At 42.7% G+C, this 22,856-nt stretch overlaps 1 protein-coding gene across 2 annotated transcripts in view; it reads left to right on the plus strand.

The window, feature by feature from the left end:
* The window catches only part of GNPAT (glyceronephosphate O-acyltransferase), a 127,553-nt gene that overhangs the window by 17,662 nt on the left and 87,035 nt on the right, over nt 1–22,856 (plus strand). Inside the window, exons 2-3 of one of the 2 annotated variants that reach the window (XM_030196441.1) lie at nt 2,464–2,655; nt 10,375–10,551. In XM_030196441.1, coding sequence (XP_030052301.1) covers nt 2,464–2,655; nt 10,375–10,551 — 369 coding nt within the window. The remainder of the gene's footprint in view (nt 1–2,463; nt 2,656–10,374; nt 10,552–22,856) is intronic. The other variant, XM_030196442.1, reaches the window with a different exon arrangement.

Below are 22,856 nucleotides of genomic sequence, written 5' to 3' on the forward strand. Positions count from 1 at the left end.
AAAGTTATTAAAGCAGTGTACATTCAGGTACAGTAGGTATTTTTGTGTCCCTGGAGGGCTTACAATCTAGGGGCCCTGTTTACTAAGCCACACTGTAGGCGCACTAACACTTTAGTGCGTGCTAATGCTAGAGATGCCCATATATTCCTATGGGTGTCTTAGCATTAGTGTGCGCTAATTTTTAGCACACGCTAAAAAGTTAGCGCACCTACAGTGCGGCTTACTAAACAGGGACCTAGGTTTGAACCTAAGGCAATGGAGGATTAAATGAGTTGCCCAAAATCAAAAGGAGCTGCAGTAGAATTTGAACCAGACTCCCTTGGTTCTCAGTCTGCTACACCTATCTGCTGTTTTTGATACTTGATCACCACCTGCTCTTCATGCACTGTTCTCACTTGGATTTCAGAACTCTGTTCTGTCTTGATTTTCTTCTTATCTCTTCCATCACACTTTTGGTGTATGCTCTGGTGGACCCTTCTTCATTTCTATCCCACTCTCGGTGAACCTCAGGTCTGACTTCGGACCTCTTCTCTGTATATACTTGTTCCCTTGGTGTTCTGATTTCCTCCCATGGTTTTCAGTAGCTTGCTAGCTTATTTATATATGTATATGTATTTAATATTTATATCCCACATTATCCCAAGAAAACTCGAGTTCAATGTGACTTACATCAATAAACAGTCTGACTCTAAAATCTACCTCTGCACACTAGAGACCTGCCTCAGTAATCCTCTCTGGTACTGCAGGGTTCCTGTGGAGACAAAAGCAGTTCCTGCGGGGTTCCCCGTGGAAGTGTAAGCTGCACCTATGCCAGCATCTCACCTACCAAGTGCTAAGTTCTTTGAGTGCCTCCTCCTCCTCCTTGCTTAAACAGCGCAGATGTAGAAAGTCATTAACCCTCTCTGCTCTGGGGCTGATGCACAGTCCTCAGCTCTGACACAGGCATGAGCATTAGAGGTCACCTGACCTATTGATGCATGCATGTGGTGACCTTTCAGGACACAGTGCCAGCGAAGTGTTCCAACTTCTATTTCTTTCTTGCCTGCAGTGCTGAGGCTCAAACCCAAAGACCGAGAGAGCTGACCAGAATTTTTTTTTTAAAGGTACTATTAAATTCTTGCGGGGACAGGATAGATTTCTGTCCCCGTGCAATTCTCCACTCTACACCTGAAGTTTTCACCAGGAATCCAGGCCCAAATTTTAGCCTCCTTGTCTGACATTGCTGTCTGGATGTACCACCACTATCTGAAACTGAACTTAGGCAGAACTGAGCTTTGTATCCCGCCCGCCCCCCCCCCCCCCCCCCCCCACATATCTATGTCTCCTTTTGCCCCATTTTCTATTTCTGTAGATAATACTGCCATTCTTTTGGTCTCCTTAGCATGTAACCTTGGTGTCTCTTCTTTTTCTCCACACACATCCGACAGAGTGCTAAAACCTCTTTATTTCTCTCTAACATCACTAAAATTTGTCCCTTCTTTTCTGAACAATACAAACTGATGCAGTCAACCAATGTCAAACTTCTGCACTGTGCTAGCTGTTTTGACAATGTTAACCACTCCATCCCCCCCCCCCCCCACACACTCACACTGGTATTTTCCCTAGATGTCCTATCCCTCCCTATGTGTTCAGCATCCTCACTGTGTCCTGTTCCTCCTTGTACCCAGAATCTTCTCTCTCTCTCTCTCTTCCCCCACCCCCTTTTCCTTCCCTCATATACAATATCTCTTCATCTTGTTCTGTGTCTTTAGTCTCCTCTCTCCTCTGATGATCCACCATTTTCCCTCTGGTTCCTTATTCCTCTTCCCCTCACTCCACCATGTCCCCCTAAATGGCTCCCTCCTCTTCTACAGCAGTGGCTGCCACCAGATCACCCTTAGAACGGTGGTGGTGATAGCAGGACCATAAGGCAGCACGGGGCATTCTGCCTGTGTGCATGCTAACAGTTCTCCCTGCATCAAATTCAAAATCCTTCTGCTCTTCAAGGATCACCTTCCTACCACCCCTGCTTACATTAACATTCTACTTATCCCCTACAATCCTCCATGCTCCCTTTGTTCCTCTAATAGCAATCTCCATACTCTACCCCCTCACACCTCTCTTCAGATGAACATTTCGTGTGAAATTGCTTTTAGCTACCTTGATCCTAAACTATGGAACACCCTCCCACCCCACTTCAGGATGCAACCCTCTCTTCTGTCATTCAAGTCGGTGCTCAAAACTCACCTCTTTGCTGAGTCCATCGGCATCTCCCCTGATTAACCAGCTTCCCCTCTTCATCTCACCCCTTCTCTCTTCCCCTCCTACCTTCCTTCTTTTATAGAACAATTGTAAACTGCTTAGCAACCATTATTGGTCATCTTGCAGTATATTGAGCACTGTGAATAAATAAATAAAATAATATGTTGTAATATCCTGAAAGTTATTTGGACTCTGCTTCAGTTTTTGTTTGTTTGCTCCCAGCAGAAAGAACTCTCATGTAAGAAGAAGGATGAGTTTGAAGACATCTTGGAGGAGAGGCGGCAGTCCAGTGACATTCAGTATGCCATGAAGTGTTACACGCCAGCCATTTATAAGGGCCTTTCACCCTGCAAACCTGGGACCCTTAAGACAGCTGTTCTGAAGTCAGAGCAAGTGCAATATGTCATCAAACAGGTGGGCCTGCAGAACTAAAGGAGTTGGAGGCCTTTGACAGATTACTCACCAGACAGGTTATGTGTTTGTATTTGCAAAAGCACTTGAAAAGTGGAATTTGTGGTTAATAGTAGTATGGAAGGAATTCACACCATGAAACTATTGAGGGTACTGATAAGGAAAAGAGTAAGTCAGGCAAACAAAATTCAGGGCTCTGCAATGACGCAAAAAAAAAAAAAATCCCTTTCTTGAGAGAGAAGTCTTCTGTGGATTTCCGATAGATTCTCTCCCAACAAATGATGACATGTAGTTCCATTACTACTAAGGTGGTAAATGTTCTTCTATTATTTGTTCGCTAAACCAAATAAACTTCAGAAAAATAAACCATTCAAAAATTTTAAATATGAACATTGCAGGTTCTAGATGGGTGGTTTACATATTTACGCAGATTCTAGCATAGGTGTAGTTTTCTACCTTGCTTTGGGGAGAGAGGTTAAAGGGTGAAGGTATATTGGCAGTGGGGAGATGGGGACCAATTCAACTTTAGCACCTACAACTTGGGGGTAGGAGAGGGGGTCCCACAACCACACCTATGATTCCAACAGGTGATGCATCCAAGAATATTCCAGAATTTCCCCAGCAACTGTTGCAACAGTTTCTCATTTTCATTTGAAACGTACAATTTTTCCCCATGCTGGATTAGGTTGACTATTGAGTCAGCCTAAAGTCTTCAGAGAGAAGAGTTTCCTTGGGACTTTACGTCTCACTCTACCAGATCATAGGCTGTATCCTGGGCTGAAACAGGACCACAATATGGTCCTTTTTTTTTTTTTTTTTTAAATTCATTTGTCAAACAGTACAAGCTTGATGTTTAGACTTAAGGAGTCAGTGCCTGTGGTAGGGCAGTCCTGGAAGGTGTTGTCTTCCTCCCACCCTGTGGGATAAAAGCTCTGGATCATCCCATAGCTCTAGACTGGTCTAGTAGGATAAATAAGGTGAAATATATCCTTATCTGTTAATTTCCTTTCCAAGAGCCCACCTATACCAGTCCAGGACCTGCCCTGGAAGACTGAAGAATTCTGTAGATTCCTGGATAAAACATTTTTTTAGGTATGTTAAAAGCAAGGAGCCAGCAAAAGAATCGGTTGGACCACTAGATGACTGAGGGGTAAAAGGGACACTCAGGGAAAACAAAGCCATAACAGAGATATTAAATGAATTCAAGGAAGATTTGGGAGAGATTCTGGTGCCAGAAATGGAATTCAAAGCTGATGAATCTGAGAAACTGAATGAAATCTCTATAAACCTGGAGGATGTAATGGCGCAATTTGACAAATTGGAGAGTAGCAAATCTCCTGGACCAGATGGTATTCTTCCGAATGAACTTGCGGAACTATTGTTAGTAATATTTAATTTCTCTTTAAAATCAAGCATGGTACCGGAAGATTGGAGGGTGGCCAATGTAACAACAATTTTTTTTAAAGGTTTCAGAGCAGATCCAGGAAATTATAGACCAGTGAGCCTGATGCTGCGTAACCCTAGTAGCGCTTTAGAAATGTCAAGTAGTAGTAGTAGTAGTATGTTGGTGCCGAGCAAAATGGTAGAGACTATTATAATGAACAAAAGTACAGAGCATATTCCAATGCATGGATTAATGAGACAAAGCCAACGTGGATTTAGTGAAGGGAAATCTTGCCTCACCAATCTACTACATTTTTGTTTTGAAGGCGTGAACAAACGTGGATAAAGCTGAGCTGGTCAATATTGTTTGTCTGGATTTTCAAAAGGCGTTTGACAAAGTGCCTCATGAAAGACTCCAGAGGAAATCGGAGAGTCATGGGATAGAAGGTAGCGTTCTATTATGGATTAAAACTGGTTAAAAGATAGAAAACAGAGAGTAGGGTTAAATGTTCAGTAGTTTCTACTACTACTACTATAAATCATTTCTATAGCGCTACCAGTCGTACGCAGCGCTTCACAATTTAACATGAAGAAAAGACAGTCCCTGCTCAAAAGAGCTTACAATCTAAATCAATGGAGAAGGGTAGATAGTGGGGTTCCCCAGAGGTCTGTGCTGTTTTTTTAAACATATTTATAAATGATTTAAAGATGGGAATAACAAGTGAGGCAATTAAATTTCCTGACTACACAGAGTTATTCAAAGTTGTTAAATAGCAAGAGGATTGTGAAAAATTAATAGAGGACCTTACGAGTGGGAGACTGGGCATCCAAATGGCAGATGAAGTTTAATGTGAGCAAGTGCAAAGTGATGCATGTGGGCAAGAGGAACCCGAACTATAGCTATGTGATGCAAGATTCCACATTAGGAGTCACGGACCAGGAAAGGGATCTAGGCGGCGTTGTTGATGATACTTTGAAACTCTCTGCTCATTGTGCCACAGCAGCGGCTAAGAAAGCAAATAGAATGTTAGATATTATTAGGAAAGGAATGGAAAACTAAAATGAGGATGTTATAATGCCTTTGTATCGCTCCATGGTGCAACCGCACCTCGAATATTGTGTTCAATTCTGGTCACCGCATCTCAAAAAAGATATAGTAGAATTAGAAAAGGTACAGAAAAGGGCTATGAAAATGATAAAGGGGATAGGACGACTTCCTTATGAGGAAAGTCTAAAGCGGCTAGGTTTCTTCAGCTTGGAGACAAGACAGCTGAGGGGAGATATGATAGAGGTCTATAAACGAATGAGTGGAGTGAAACGGGTAGACGTGAATCGATTGTTTACTCTTTCCAAAAATACTAGGACTAGGGGGCATGCAATAAAGCTACAAAGTAGTAAATTTAAAACAAATCGTAGAAAATATTTCTTCACTCAGTTTGTAATTAAACTCTGGAATTTGTTGCCAGAGAATGTAATAAAAGCAGTTAGCTTAGCAGGGTTGTGGAGGAGTAGCCTAGTGGTTAGTGCAGTGGACTTTGATCCTGGTGAACTGGGTTCGATTCCCACTGCAATTCCTTGTGACTGTGGGCAAGTCACTTACCCTCCATTGCCCCAGGTACAAAATAAGTACCTGTATATTTGTAAACCGCTTTGAATGTAGTTGCAAAATACCACAGAAAGGCGGTATATCAAGTCCCATTTCCCTTTCCCTTTTCTAAAGGAAAAAGTCCATAGACCATTATTAAAATGGACTTGGGGAAAATCCACTGCTTATTTCTAGGATAAACATAATAAAATATATACTTGTGACCTGGATTGGCCACTGTTGGAAACAGGATGCTGGGCCTGATGGACCTTTGTTCTGTCCCGGTATGGCAATACTTATGTATTTATGGGTCCTAGGTTTCTCACCTGTCTATATGTAACATAGTAGATGACAGCAGATAAAGATCTGTATGGTCCATCCAGTCTGCCGAATAAGATAAACTCATTACATATGGTATGAAGTGATACATCATATGTTTACCTGATCTTGATTTATCCTTCCCATTTTTTTTTATTTGCAAGAAGTCTTTATTGTGCAGCGAAACTGAACAGTAACAGCAAAAAGAAGAAAAAGTGATACACAAGATTGTCAATCAATAAGCAATGTTTCGTTACTAACACATAATATCCGTGAATCCACCTTACAGTATGGCAATCAGCAGTTTCAGCTCTTCTTCAAGAACAGTACAGAACTTCGGAGTCTTTCCATCTCGCACACATACCGTAGTTTGTTGCACCACCTTGTAACCGAGGGGACCCCCTTGTTTCCATTGAGATGGGAAGGTGGTAGAACGAGAGGACATGAAATTAGATTGAAGGGGGGCAGACTCAAGAAAAATGTTAGGAAGTATTTTTTCACGGAGACAGTAGTGGATGCTTGGAATGCTCTCCCGCGGGAGGTGGTGGAAATGAAAACGGTAACGGAATTCAAACATGCGTGGGATAAGCATAAAGGAATCCTGTGCAGAAGGAATGGATCCTCAGGAGCTTAGTCGAGATCGGGAGGCGGGGCTGGTGGTTGGGAGGTGGGGATAGTGCTGGGCAGACTTATACGGTCTGTGCCAGAGCTGGTGGTGTGAGGCGGGGCTTGTGGTTGGGAGGCGGGGATAGTGCTGGGCAGACTTATACGGTCTGTGCCAGAGCCGGTGGTTGGGAGGCGGGGCTGGTGGTTGGGAGGCGGGGATAGTCCTGGGCAGACTTATACGGTTTGTGCCCTGAAGAACACAGGTACAAATCAAAGTAGGGTATACACAAAATTAGCACATATGAGTTATCTTGTTGGGCAGACTGGATGGACCATGCAGGTCTTTTTCTGCCGTCATCTACTATGTTACTATGTATTTTTAGGGCATAGACTGTAGAAGTCTGCCCAGCATTAGCCTTGTTCTTTTTTTATTTTTATTTATATGAAGTCTTTATTAAACAGTAAGATTATACAATGGATTTTGAAGCCAAGACAACAGCATACAAGTACAGAAATTTCAATACAAACAGAAGCAGCTGACTCTCGCAAGTCTCTCTTCTTAAAACATCCAAAGATTAATCACAACGTCATGAGTTTTTTAGGATTTTATAACTTATGAATTACCCCCCCCCCCCCCCCCCCCACCCCTCATCTGCTCCCCTATCTAACCAACCCACAGAGGACCACTCAACACCATCAGCTACACAAGTACTACTGTTATTCTCTAAACACTTTTGGCAGTGGTGGAAAAGGAGTTCCAAATCAAATACCATTTACTTGTCTGATGTAATCGCTCCGCTCGGAGTCTTTCCATCTCGCACACTTACCGTAGTTTGTTGCACCACCTTGTAACCGAGGGGACCCCCCCTCTGTTTCCATTGAGATGCAAGTACCACTCTCGCTGCCCCAACAGCGTGGTGCACCAACTCTTGTTGGTATGAAGTTAGGCCCACTGCCCTTACAGAAAAAAGAAAATTCTCTGGAGCCCACTGGATTCGACAGCCCAGCCAGATCTGCAACCTACTATGAATCGCTTTCCAGTAGGCTCTGGCTTTAAGATAGCTCCACCACACATGGCCCATTGTGCCACGTTGACCGCATCCCCTCCAACACAGACCAGAGGAAGATGGATAAATCCTTTGAAGTCGATCCGGGGTGAGGTACCAACGGTATAGGACTTTCACTGCATTCTCCTGTGACAGCACGTGGGTGGACACTTTCGCCACTGCACGTTCTATTTTCTCCCACGCCGCTTCCCCGAGGCTTACACCCAAGCTCATCATTGCAGCTTTTCCTATGTTGGCTGTAACACTGGACCTGGGCACTGACACTTCTATACAGGCCACCAATCAAGCCTCGGGAAGTTTGAAATTTTTCACAAATGTCTTCCAGAGGTAAAGCACTAGCCTTGTTCTAAAATTTCTGAAGTTGTTGTCAAAGCCTCTGAATAGCTCCTCTCCAGCCCATTCAAATCTATTCAGCCTCGATCAGAGCACAGGCCATAGAAATCTGCCCAGGACCGGCTTTCCTACCTAATCTCTGCTAAGATTCTTTGAATCTGATCCTTCTAAACAGGATTCCTTTGTTTTTGTTCCACACATTTTTGAATTCCGTTACCGTTTTCTGATCTACCAACTCCCGTGGGAGGGCATTCCAGGTATCTACCACCCTCTTAGTGAAAAAATACTTCCTGACATTGCGTTGGCCCCCTTTCAACCTCAGTTCATGCCCTCTGGTTCTACCACCTTCCTGTCTCTGGAAAAGGTTTCTTGCAGATTAATACCGTTCAAATATTTGAATGTCTGTATCATATCACCCCTGTTTCTCCTTTCCTCCAGGGTATACATGTTCAGTAAGTCTCCACGTATGTCTTGCTACATAAACCCACTAACATTTTAGTCCCTTTTCTCTGAACCACTTCAAGTCTTTTTACATTCTTAGCGAGATAAGGCCTCCAAAATTGAACCACGGGCGTAGCTAGGTGGGGGCATGGGCCCCCACAGATTTAGTCCTGGCCCCCTCTACTTAACACCCCCCGCCGACCCTCCCCCGCCACTTTCGACCCCCTGCCGCCGCCAGGTACTTTTGCTGGCGGGGGTCCCCAACCCCTGCCAGCCTTAGTCTTCCTCAGCGCCGGTCTCCTCCGTGTTAGCTGATCTGTGCTGTGAGTCCTGAAGTCCAGCATGTTCCTTGCAGGACGTCAGGACTCACAGCACGGATCAGCGAATGCCGGAGACCGGCGCTGAAGAACACTAAGGCTGGGGGGGGAGGTTTGGGGACCCCCGTCTGCAAAGGTACCTGGCAGCAGTGGCGGGTCAAAAGTATGTGTGTGGGGGGGTCTGTGGCAGCGGGTGGGCGGGCTAAAATGTGCCCCCCACCTTGGGCTCTGGACCCCCCCCCCCTCCTGCTGAGGTCTGGTTACACCCCTGAATTGAACACAGTACTCTAAGTGGGGCTTCACCAATGACTAGTACAGGGCCATCAATAGTCAGTTTTGCAAAGGTAGTGCTACAGAGCTTCTGTACTGGGTTCAGTTTTTCTTTTTTTTTTTTTTTTTTACCCCCCTTCCTCTTAACTGTTGAGTGGCTTAGGCATTAGTATACTAGAATGTTCCTGCCTGCACCACCTGTTACGCTGCTGTCATCGGAATCTTCAAGTCTCTTCCTCTACCTTCTAGTAAGAGGATATAACCTATAAGTCTGGACTGGTCTAGTAAGAATCAAGGAAAGGAAATTAACAGGTAAGAATAAATTTCACGCTTCTGTTTCCCATTTTTCTGGGGTATCCGCAGATTCCACATTTCTCCATGAAGGGAGTTGGGCAGCATCCTTCCCTTCCTCCAGCCCTAGACAGGGCGGAGGCAGAAAGATAACCGTAAAGAAAAATTGTTTGACGACAACTCAGAGGCTCTGCATTGTTGATGGATAGAATAATAAAGAACTGTTTTGAAAGTTGGGGCCTTCCAAGTCATCTCCTACACAACCCACTACTCATTCTCCACCCAGAAAGAAATTGGTGGTATAAAATAGTTGAAAAGCTATATTTTATGCTTTTCTTGGGGTTGACTGTAGGAAAACTGCTTATTACCAGTAACAAGTCCACTTACCATTTCCAATCAATCTGTACCAGCAGTGAGCTTGATATGTAGCAGTGGTGCCACTTTATGTGTATATTCAGTGACACTATACGTTTAAGTAGTTCTTCTAAATATACGTGACCTCATAAATATATGGTGACCTCATTGCTGCTTCATTGTATTTGTCAGGCCTGTTCTTTTGCTGGCCTAACTTGTCTATGTGATATCCAGAGAATAACTGAAAAACAGCAATATTCAGCCAATTTATATGCTGGTCGCCAGCTTGCTTCCTAACCCTGCTCCTTTTTCTACTGATAAATACAGCATTTATTCCTATAGTCACTTTGGGCTCCTTTTACTAAGGTGTGCTAACAGATTTAGCACATAAATGCTAAGAAGCCCACAGTAATAAAATGGGCTGCTTGGCATTTAGCTCATGCTATAATCATAAGTGCACCTTAGTAAAAGGAGCCTTTCATATTTAAAGGGGAAAATAAGTTTTTATGTGGCTAGCTCAGTTTTGAGTGTCGGGCCCAATGTGTGTAAAGTTTTCCAGTATTGTGGACCTCTCCTGATGGTGTTTACTAATGTTTTTTCCTACCTATTGTTATGCTTACTTTTTCTGGGTTTGTGGTACATTTCCTTTCTAGAGCCCCAAGGTGAGAAAGTGAAAGTTAGGTCTGACTTGAGAGGATGCTTGTGCTACTTATCTGTGCATAACAAATTCTTTCGTCCACTATAACCTATTCTTTAGCTATCCAAAGAGACGGGCGAATCCCCGGATATCATTCAAGAAGAAGCTATGGAAATCCTTGAAGAAATGGGCCACAGCCTGCGGCTAGGGGCCATCCGATTCTTTGCCTTTACTCTGAGCAAAGCGTTCAAGAAGCTGTTCCAAAGGGTTTGTGTGAACGAAGAGGGCATTCAGAGAGTGAGTATTAAGTTTAAACTTCTGACACCCAGTGAAATTCACTGGATTAACTTGTTTGCTCCTCTTATAGTTGAGATTTTACATTTGTTGCTGGAGGAGGAGTAGCCTAATGGGTTAGTGCAGTGGACTGAGAACCTGGGGAACCAGATTAATTCCCTTTGCAGCTCCTTGTGATTTGAGTAACCCTCTATTACCCCAGGTAAGAATCGAACATTACCCGATAGATCTTATCATGTTTTACATCTCAATCAGCAATGTTCGTGAAGCCTTGTTTACTAAAATACTGTATGACACGATTATCCGGACTATCCTCTGCAGAGGGTGATCTGGATAATCATAAATCCAGATAATTGGACATACCTAATTTTTAAAAATTTGGCAGAAAAAAAGTACGAACTAAGTACAGTACTGTATTTGTAGTACATAAAACTGTATTTCTATTTAAAAAGAGAAATACGCTGTAATAAAGTATAGTATTTAAAAGTAAACTAAAAACGGAAGTAATTCTGTATACTTCAAGGCCAGTTTTTGTTTTTCTGCTGCAAGATCACATAGTCTTTTCAGACAAAGGAGCAGGATCGCAGTGGTTTCTTCCTGCTTTTCCAGCCAAGCCACTGCTGTATTTAAACTTTATTTTTATTAATTTTCATTAATGTTCAACAGTAAAAAAAACAGATTAGTCTGCCAAAGTAACCAAAACCCCAACCATAGTGAGAACTTCCTATGCCCCCCATCCCTTCACACCCTATCCCCTAGAGCAGCTTGCAATAGAAAAAGTAGGCAAGAGGTGCCAGAACGGAGAGCACACAAACTAACAGGGTATATATACCAAACGTCAAGTTCATTTCAGTGTGCAACAAAGTTCAAGGTCCCAAAATTATACTTAAACAGTCTGATACCAGGCAAGAAAGGTGCCATCAGCTTGGTGAGATAATAAGCATCCCACAAGGCACTCCAGAGCCGTGCCTCCTTTGGTAATGTTGCAGATTTCCAACATTTAGCCATCTCTCTGCGGAAAACAGCTGTACAGTGGAGCGGAGTACCTTCACTGCACCCTGCAGGAGAGAAAGAAGGTACCACATGCAGCAAAATTAAAGCAGGATCAACTGGGATAGAAACATTAAACATGGTGGAAAAAAACCCCTGCCCAACTAAGCCAAAAGGTCTTCATGGAAAGACAGTCCCACCAAATATGGAAATGAGTACCTAGTCCACCACATCCCCTCCAACATATTCCTAAATGGGTAGGAATAAAATGTGCAATGGTTTTAGGCACCCTGTACCATCTATGCAGTGATTTCACCTCATGTTCCAGATTTTTGAATGGGTGGATTATAAATTTTTTTTAAATAAATAAAATAGTCGAAATAGAAATACAAAACATAGCTTAATAAGCTCCCCCCACTCCTTCGGGGAAACAGTTCGGCCAAGACCAATCTCCCACTGTCTCATGTAGCATGGTATCTCCTGAGGATTGGGCCCAGACAAAAAAATCATAAATTGAACTTGCTGTAAGCCTTAGCTAAAATATCTTCAAAAGCAGTAGAAGAGGCCTAAAAAAATCCCCTTGTAGGCCTCACTAGAGAGCAAATGTCTAAGTTGTAAATACATTTAAAAAATCCTTACTATCTAGATAAGTGTTGGAGGTCTATAAAAAAAAACCAAAAGAGGTTAGAAAGCCACTCTCCTTGCACAACTGACCAATATGAGTCAACCCCCTCCATTCCCAAGACTGAAACACATATTTAGCCCAATCCTCTATAAGGGGAGCCACACCAGCAAGTGGGGTACATCATGACATCCGTTTGCCCTTAAAAGATGCGATACCAACGGACCCAGATAGCCAGGGAAATCCATATGACAGGATTCTGAATTTTCCACCACCCAGGGAGCGCCAGGTGAGTCCGAAAAGTTGCAAACAAGAAGTATGCTCTAAAAAAGCTCCCTCCAATCGTACCCACAGCATTAGGAGAAGCCAATCCCCAAGCCATCAAGGCTCTAAGCTGCGCAGCCCAATAATAACGGCACAAGACTGGGATACCTAACTACACCCTCTCCAAAAGACATTACAAGATGTGATACCCGCAAGCGAGCCTTCTCCGGAGTAGCCCCCACACTCTGGAATGCATTGCCTGAAAGGCTCCGCTTAACACAAGACTACCTCTACTTCAGGAAGCAGGTGAAAGCTTGGCTCTTCAACCAAGCCTTTAACGGAAGAAGTAACTAACTTGTTAGTCTCACTCACACACACAAGGATTGACTCGGCTGCACATACTGCAGCGGGACATGTTTATCCACTCCTACCCTAGCTGAGATAATATTTAACCTTCTCTCTGACCTCACGTGCAACTTTCTTCAAATCAATCACCTTACTTTCTAATTCTTCCTACTTTCTTACTCATCTATATGTTACAACTTTGCCTTACCCTTCACTACCAATTATAATGTTCTAGTACATATTGTGTTGTCATTGCAAATAGTATACCATGCCATACTTTGTATTGTTGTTCGAATATTTTTACTGCTCTAATTGCCTCCTGCTCATGTTTGATCTATTCTTACTGTACACTGCCTTGAGTGAATTCCTTCAAAAAGGCGGTAAATAAATCCTAATAAATAATAAAATACCTAGTCCTCCCTCACTGTACTAAAACCCATTTGGACACCCTTGAAAAAGCTTTCACTGTAATTTACCAAGTACCCATTTTGGTATGGGCACTGGTAGAGTCTGGCACAAATACAAAAATTTAGGTAACAACATCATTTTGCAGACAGCTATTCACCCAGCCAAATGTGAGTCAGACCATGCCACCGATCTAGAGCCAAAGAAAGCTCCTGGATCACTGCCTTATAATTAATATTTATAAAGATTATTATAGTCAAGGCAGATACTAACTCCCAAATAGCGGATGTAATTTCTGGCCCACCCAAAAGGCAAAGATGTCTTCAGAGAGTGCAACCTATCAGAATCCAATGTAATGTTTAAAATCTCAGATTTGGCTGCGTTCAATTTAAAATCGGACAGGGTACCATACAGATTTAGTGTCAATTATGAGAGGTAGCAATGATTCAGGTTCCATCACAGCCAATAAGATATTTGCAAAAAGACATTTTGTACTCCTGTCCAACTCACAAACCCTTTATAGCAGAAGTCTGTCAGATACAAGCAGCTAAGAGCTCCACTGTTAATGCAAACAGTAAGGGAGATAAGAGGCACTCCTGGCGAGTTCTCCTCCCCAGAGAAAATGCTTCAGAGTAGTCCCTATTTACTCTAATCCAAGCACTAGGGGAAGCATATAATTCAGTGATCCAGGCCTTGAAACGAGGACCAAAGCCAATGACATCCAGTACTACCTTCAAAAAGACCACTCCACACAGTCAAACGTCTTCTCGGTGTCAATTGCTAATAAGAGAGAGTAATCCACCTAAGTGGATGCACTGTTTTAATCTCATACATGAGTGCGAATGTATGAGTGCATATACACATATATATATGTATTTCTATTCGTTCTGTACTTTTATATTTATATATACGTTGATGACATAATGTTTTTTTGTAAACCCATTAGGCACATATATGTATATATTTTTTTTAGATTATAGTTTTTTTACTATATACTTACCAATCTATATCTCATGTATGGATATGTGGAGATAAATAAGTATGTATATGTATTTTAACTGATTGACCTTTCAATAATATATATCTTTTTTATCATCTTTTTTTAATATCAGGAATTTTATTTTTAAAGCATACGTTCATGCACATACACATTTATACTGCAACATTCACATTAGCATTCTTTGTCCTTATTGGATCGAATTTTGTTTTGTTTTGTTTTTGTTTTAGTTTTTTCCATAGAGACTCCGTTCTCCAACCATTCCAATCTTTACTTCTCATAATAAACTTTTAACAAATCTAAGCTACTTTGTTCCTTCATTTAACACAGCGTTTATTATTATTTCGTTACTCATCTCTTTCATCTATTGCGTCATTTGACATTCACAGCGTTCTTTTGAAACCAGATATATCGCTCGGCAACAATGACATTCTCTACCTTCTTGACAGTGTCCCTTTATTTGACACGTCATCCTTACGTTCACTTTTTGGTTTATGCTCATTCATGCTCATTATTGGTCTATCATTATGTCAATCTTCCGTTTTTTAGATGCTCTGATAGGACACACTCTATTACACTAATCATCACATGATCATGCTTCATCCAATCAGCATACTTACGCAATACGTCTTTCTTTACCTTTTGGCGCCAAACATAGCATTTATAACATACGTTTTTTCTTCCATAGTCATTTCAAGTATAACGAAACGCTTCGCCAACAAGATTCTATAAAGGTCTTTTTCAAGACTATCCGACCCCAAGTTTTTTACAAGGATAACCAAGGTCGGTCACTTTTTTTTATAGAAACATCTTTATTTCATTCTTTTTTCATCCACTGCTTTTCATACTTCTTGTATTTAGTCACTTCACACCCTCTTGGTAAATGTGTTGTGTGCATGGCTAAATAATAATAATATATCTTTTTAATAATATTCAAAAATACATGGGCATGCAATACGTATGTGTATGTATGTATATGTATATGTGTGTGTATATATTGCGTATGTACGTATATGTATATGTATATATATATATATATTTTCTGACTTTCTTTGTCTTTATCACAGATCTACATTTGCACACATTAACTTAACTTAAGGATTCGATCCGACAATATAATTTATCAGTATGTTTTTCTATCTGTTACATCATATAGAGTCCCCTTATATGGACATATAATTATATATGTATATATATGTGCCTTTTATCTCATGTTATCTCTTTTAGACCATATAAGTTCATTTTATCATTCCGCATTGTTTATGTATATCTTTATATATATCATGTCTCCATGCTTATAATTTCATTTTACTTTAGATATATTTTTACTTTAGATAATTTTACTTTAGATATATATTGTTAAAAAATTTTTTTTGATGTATAATCTCCTACCATTTATTTCTTAATTTTGTTGTTTATTTCAATTTATGTTATCAAATGCTTATTTTTGTTTGTTTATTTGAATTGATGTTTTTAAATATTTGTTGTTTTTAGACTCCTGAGGCAGGCCTTCTGGCCGAAACACAGTTTTTTTTGTGTCGAGTCATTGAATAAAGTGGTTCCTTGGTATTTTATTTCCCGTTTTCCTGGAGTCATTGGTCCATTTCCCACTCTTTTTTTGTACAATTGCTAATAAGACCATAGGAATCTTGGCCTGTTGGGCATACCAGTTAAGTTGAATAGCCGTCCGAACATTATCTCCTGTTGTATGCTGGGAGATAAAGCCACATTGATCTTCACGAATAAGGTCTAATATAAGACATTTAAGCCCTTCGCAAGAACACTAGCCAGTAATTTGACATACAGATTGAGGACATTACAGTAAGGGATAGCCTTATATACAACTGTTACAGATTAGAACCATCCAGGATGCTAATTAAAAAAAAAACCCCCAAAAAAACAGTAGCAAAGGCAGTAACCAAAGCAAAAAGAAAGATGCAGAATAAAAGTCCCTTCCTATGGCCCTGTTGTTCCACAGGGTCATTCCAGGGAGAGCCACCAAAAAAACTCATCCCTCGCTGAAGGCAAAAACAAGTCATCGCAGTGGGACACTCAGGAGGCTCATCACTGAGACCTTGTGTTGCAGACGACAGCTCTTACTGTTGAAGATCCTCTGCCATCTGGGTCTATCTTGGATTTTTTTCGGTAGAAACAGGAACTGCCCCTGCAGCTGGGTCCGAGGCCTCCCATGGGCAAAACTTCACTGCCTCATCCCGAGAATGAATCCTGTGGAGTTGACCATCACGGGTAAACACCAGAGCAAATTGGAATTGCCATCTGTAATGCATGCCTTCCGCTCTCAAGTTTTCAGTGATGCGGCGTAGTTCATTGCGACGCCATAAGGTAGAGGCAGCCACATCTTGATATAATAAAGTATAGGTATCCCATACAAATGGATCATTTTTGCAGGCTGTCCTCAAACTCTTTCACTTTAAAATTATAAAAGCAGGCAACAATATCTCTAGCAACATTTTCACGGGCCTTCCCCAGTGCTCTGTGGACACGCACAATCTTAATCTGCTCTGCCGGAAGCTTCTCTCCCACCTCAGAAAGGAGGAAACTGGTCAGGCGCTGTACTACCAGCTCAGTCTGCATATTCTGGTGTCTCCAGCAAGCCCCTAATGTGGCTATTATTGCGACACGACCTATTCTCCAGGTCTTCAATTTTAAGGGCCATGTCAGCATTTTCAACCTTGAAAGCCTCCAGCTGCTTATCCATGGTGAACATCAAGGCTCTGATCCAATTCCTCAATCCGCCAACCTAAGTCAGCGATGTCTCTCCGCAGGTCAGAGCCCAAGACTGACAGGACATTGCGAAGAGCTTTAAGTTCTGCTTTTATTTCTTGTAGCCATTCTCTAATATACCCTGTGGAATCCTCCTCTGCAATAGATGGTCTGCTGAGCATCCTCCATGTGCTTCCAGTGCCTGGGACCCGTAATGCTGCCAAGTACGAAAACTTGGTGAGATCGAACCCCCTTGCCGCAGAAGTTGTAGATATCAGTGCAGCTTACTGAGAGGAGGACTCCGATACTCTCAGAGAATGTTAAAAACCCAGGATGGCTGCATAATAGTATCGATTGAATTGAGTGATGGAGGAGCTGATGGCTCAAGCAGCCATCTATGTGGGTGATGTTGCTACCTCTCACCATTGCTGTATTTAAACATTCAAAGGCTTTCTCATGTGTCTGTCCCACATCAGCATTAAACTGGTGATCATCATCCGTTTCTGATTCTTTGTGTTCCTTGTCTTGTAACGATTCCATGATTTCATCATCTGTTATGATCTAATACTCTGGAATATTTGCATCACTGCATAGCCTTTCACTGACATTCTCAACATCACAATCGGAGCAGCCAGGAACCTGTGGAAGATCTTTGAAATGGTAGATATGTTGGAGGTCTATAAAATAATGAGTGGAGTGGAACAGGTAGATGTGAATCACTTATTTACTCTTTCCAAAAGTACTAGGACTGGGGGGCACACAATGAAGCTACAAGGTAGTAAATTTAAAACTAATCTGAGGAAATTTTTCGTCAGTCAACGTGTACTTAAACTCTGGCATTTGTTGCCAGAGAATAGTAAAAGCAGATAGCTTAGTGGGGTTTTAAAAAAGTTTGGATGGCTTCCTAAAAGTTCATAGACCATTATTAAGATGGACTTGGGGAAAATCCACTGCTTATTTCTAAGATAAGCAGCATAAAATGTATTGCACTTTTTTGGGATCTTGCCAGGTACTTGCTAAGTACCTGCATTGGCCACTGTTGGAAACAGGATGCTGGGCTTGATGGACCTTCGGTCTGTCCCAGTATGGCAATAATTATGTACTTACTAGTAAAAGAGGCCCGTTTCTGGCAGAAATGAAACTGGCGCTAGCAAGGTTCCACGCCCCCCCTCCCTCTCTCTTTTCTCCAAGTTCCATGTTCCATGCCCCCTCCCTCCCTCCCCTTCGAGTTCCAGGACTGCCCCCTCCCCTTTGAGTTCCACGTCCCCCTCCCTCCCTGCCTCTCTCCCTTGCTTTCTCTCCCCTCTGAGTGCAAGCACGACCTGTCCTCCGCCTGGCCCTCGCCTTCCTGCGTGCCGGCTGTAATTTAAAAATTCTTACCTCTGGGTCCAGCGTCAGCAGTGAAGGCGGATGGCGCTTCAGCCTGCCTTCCCATCTGTCTCAGCTATGCCTCTGGTCCCGCCCTCATTTCCTGTTTCCAGAAGGGTGGGACCAGAGGCAGAGCGGAGACAGATGGGAAGGCAGGCTGAAGCGCCATCCGCCTTCACTGCTGACGCTGGACCCAGAGGTAAGAATTTTTAAATTACAGCTGGCACACAGCAAGGGGAGAGAGAGGAAGGGAGGGAGGCGCGGGGATGTGGAACTTGAAGCAGAGGGGGGGCATGGAACTCAGAGGAGGAGGGGAGGGGGGCGTCCTGCAACTCAAAGGGGAGGGGGGCCTGTAACTCGGAGGAGAGGGAGGGCGGGTGGGGAGGAGGGCTGGAACTCTGAGGAGAGGGAGGGGGGCCTGGAACTCAGAGGGAGGACAGGGGGAGGGAGGGGTGATTCTCTACTCACCTCCAACGTTCTGTGGCTGGCTGGTGCTGGCTTCCCTTCCCTTTCACTGATCCGCCTTCTGACGTCATCGCCAAGGCAGACCAATGGGAAGTGTGTTAAGAACCCAGGCATCCAGGCGTAGAACGTTGGGGGTGCAAATTATTATATAGGATATGTTAAGTAAAAAGACCAGGGGACGCTGAATGAAATTGCATGGAAATACGTTTAAAACAAATAGGAGGAAATATTTTTTTCACTCAAACAATAGTTAAGCTCTGGAGCTCATTGCCAGAGGATGTGGTAACAGGAGTTAGCATATCTAGGTTTAAAAAAGGTTTGGACAAGTTCCTGGAGGAAATGTCCATAGTCTGTTATTGAGATGGAAATGCAGGAAGCCACTTTTTGCCCTGGGATTGGTAGCATGGAATGCTACTACTAATTGAGTGTCTGCCAGGTGTTTGTGACCTGGATTGACCACTGTTGGAAGCAGGATAGTGGGCTAGATGGACCATTGGTCTGACCCATTATGGCTATTTTTATGTTCTTATGTACTGTTGGGCAGATAATGGGTCTGGATAATTGGACATCCAGATGATCGGCGTTCAGATAATTGGCATCGTACTGTATTCTTCAGCCTCCTGCATGTTGAATGTTTGTCCTAGTTATTTGGTGAGAGAGGCTTTTTAGACTTTATTATACTGTTAACTTATTAGTTATGTATTGAGTGATCTTGAGGATTATTCCCTAGTGAAAGGGGGAATGTATTGTTGACCCCCCCCCCCCCATTCTCAAGAAGCAGAATGTAAAAAGGAGTGATCAATTTTAGACCTGTGGCTTCAATACCCCTTCTGGTTAATGTGATGGAGGGCATAGTGGCATATCAACTGACAGAATTTCTATCTAACCACAATATTTTACATGACTCGCAATCGGGCTTTAGGCTGAGATAGCACAGAGGCTGTAATAACTACCTTTATATTAGAGCTCAGGAAGGAGGTTAGTTTAAGCAGAAAGGTTATTCTATTGCAATTTCATTTGTCTTGCGCTTTTGACTTTGTGGACCATAAAGTGTTACTGGGACCTTGATTTTTTTTTTTTTTTTGGGGGGGGGGGGGGGGATCATGGGATGATACTTATCTGATTCCATGGTTTTTTGAGAAGTTGATCTTATCAGGTGAAATGGGGGAAGGGGGGAGAGGGATCATTTTCTTCAGTCTGGACCACGGAATGTGGTGTTCCTCAGGGCTCACCAATATTGCCTATACTATTTAGCATCATGATGGCACCATTAGGGAAAAAACTGGCAACTCTGGAATTACACTCTTTTTATTTATGTGGGTGATAATGTGATTTTAGGAGTGGACAATTAATGCATTAATAGCTTTTTTTAATGTTGGCTGATTCGTTTTTTTTTTTTTTTTTTTTTAAACGCAGGCCCTCCCCTCCCCCCACATTTACCTGAACCACAGGTCCCTTGTTCCGGATTTTCTCTTCTTCCTCGGCACTGCCTCAAAGTCCTTTTTCTTCTCCTGCACATCCGGGTTCTACAGATACTTGAAACTGCGAGACTTCCCCAACTTCCTGAATGATGCAACTGAAATGTCTGCAGAGCCAGACCGTGCAGGGGAAGAAAAAGGACTTTGAGGCAGTGCCAAGGAAGAAGAGAAAATCCGGAGCAAGAGCCCTGCGGTTGAGGTAAACACGTGGAGAAGGGGGAGGGTCTGTGTTTAAAATAAAGCTCAGAGGGGGGCATGATAGAATCTGGGTGAAGGCTGGGGGGGGGGGGGCATTAGAGAAAGAAACAAAGCGGATGAGAGAGAGAGATGATTGTGCTCAATAGGAGAGAGCCAGTAGAAAAGGGTGAGAGAAATGCCCAAAATGTACGCCGTGATAAGCACGATTGTTCGTGTGATTAAAATTTTTTAACCATTGCCCACTCCTATATGATGATCATCCCTTTTGTTGATGATGATGGTGAGATCTTGTCTGAAATAAAGGACTTAGACACACATTAGAATTATTGGCTACAACTTTTAAACTAAAACTCAATAGAGAAAAAAAGCTAAATTTCCAATAATAAGCAGCCTTTTTAGGCGTATTACCATGAGCAATTTTGTGATTGATGATGTTACTTAATAAGCTTGAATCTAGCTTAAAAGTATTCGAGGAGTTAATAGATAATTACCTCATGTTTGAACAGAAAGTCATAAGAACATAAGCATTGCCATACTGGTACAGACCGAAGGTCCATCAAGCCCAGTATCCTGTTTTCAACAGTGGCCAATCTAGGTCACAAATACCTGGCAAGATCCCAAAAGAGTGAAACAGATTTTATGCAGCTTATCCTAAACATAAGCAGTGGATTTTCCCAAGTCCATCTTAATAATGGCTTATGGACTTTTAGGAAATTATCCAAACTTTTTTAAACCCTGCTAAGCTAACTGCTTTTACCACATTCTCTGGCAACAAATTCCAGAGTTTAATTGCACGTTGAGTGAAGAAATATTTTCTCCAGTTTATTTTAAATTTACTATTTAGTAGCTTCGTTGCGTGCCCCCTAGTGCTAGTATTTTTGGAAAGAATAAACAAGTGTTTCACGTCTACCCATTCCACTTCACTCAGTATTTTATAGACATTAGTCATCTCTTCTCCAAGCTGAAGAGCTCTAGCCACTTTAGACTTTCCTTGTAGGGAATTTGTCCCATCCCCTTTATCATTTTAGTCACCCTTTTCTGTATCTTTCCTAATTCTGCTATATCTTTTTTTGAGGTGCAGTGACTACAATTGCACACAGTATCTGAAGTTGTCGCACCATGGAGCGATACAAAGGCATTATAACATTCTCATTTTTGTTCTCCATTCCTTTTCTAATAATTTCTAATTTTCTATTTGCTTTCTTAGCTGTTGCTGCTGCACACCTAGCAGAGGGTTTCAATGAATCATCAACGATAGCACCTAGATCCTTTTCCTGAGCTACAGCTCCTAATTGGAACCTTGCATCACATAGCTGTAGTTTGGATTCCTCTTTCCCACATGCACCACTTTGCAGTTGCTCACATTAAATGTCATCTGCCATTTGGATGCCCAGTCTTCCAGTCTCATAAGATCCTCTTGCAATTTTACACAATCATCTTGTGAAGTAACAACTTTGAATAATTTTGTGTCATCAGCAAATTTAATTACCACACTAGTTATTCCCATCTCTAGATTATTTATACACTAGTAAAAAAAAGCCCGTTTCTGAAAGAAATGAAACGGGCGCTAGCAAGGTTGTCCTGTAATGGCAATTATGTTTTTAAGGGAACTGTTAGGAGAGAGTATGTGTGACAGAGAGTGAATGAGTATGTGTCAGAGAGTGAGTGTGTGTTAGAGAGAAAGAGTGTGTGTCAGAGAGTGTAATTGAGAGAGAGACAGAATGTGTGTGTCTGTCTGTGTGAGTGAGTGAGAGAGAGTGTAGTGTGTGTCCCATGTGCACCAATTATGCTCTCTCCCCTGCATTCATCCATATGCAGCAAACATCCTCTGTGCCCTGCCCCCTTCATCCATCCATGTGCAGCATCTCTCCCCTGCCCCCTTCCTCCATCGTGGTGCAGCAATTCTCCTCTGTCTCTTGCCCTCCCCCCCTTCATATGCATCAACTCTGCATTCTCCCCTGGCCTCTCCTCCATCCACCCATATCCAGGGCCCCCCTCCCTCTCTCTCCCCTCTGAGTTCCAGGACCCCCTCCCCCCCTCCCCTTTGAGTTCCAGGACGACCCCCCTCCTCTTTCGACTTGCAGGACGCCCCTCCTCCCTCCCTCTGAGGTCCGCCCCCTCCTCCGACTTCCACGCCCCCGTGCCTCCCTCCCTCTCTCTCTGCCTTCCAAGCATGACCTGTCCTCTGGCAGCCCCTTGCCTTCCTAAGTGCTGGCTGTATTTTAAAAATTCTTAACTTGGGGTGCGGCTCTTCACACTGCCTTCGCATGTGTCTCAGCTCTGCCTCTGGTCCCGCCCTCATTTCCTGTTTCCGGAAGGGCGGGACCAGAGGCAGAGCTGAGACACATGCGAAGGCAGTGTGAAGCGCCGCTCGCCTTCACTGTGGATGCCGCACCCCAAGGTAAGAATTTTTAAAATACAGCCAGCACTTAGGAAGGCAGGGGCTGCCGGA

This window comes from Microcaecilia unicolor, chromosome 3 (genome assembly GCF_901765095.1).
Source record: "Microcaecilia unicolor chromosome 3, aMicUni1.1, whole genome shotgun sequence".
Classification (NCBI taxonomy): Eukaryota; Metazoa; Chordata; class Amphibia; order Gymnophiona; family Siphonopidae; genus Microcaecilia; species Microcaecilia unicolor.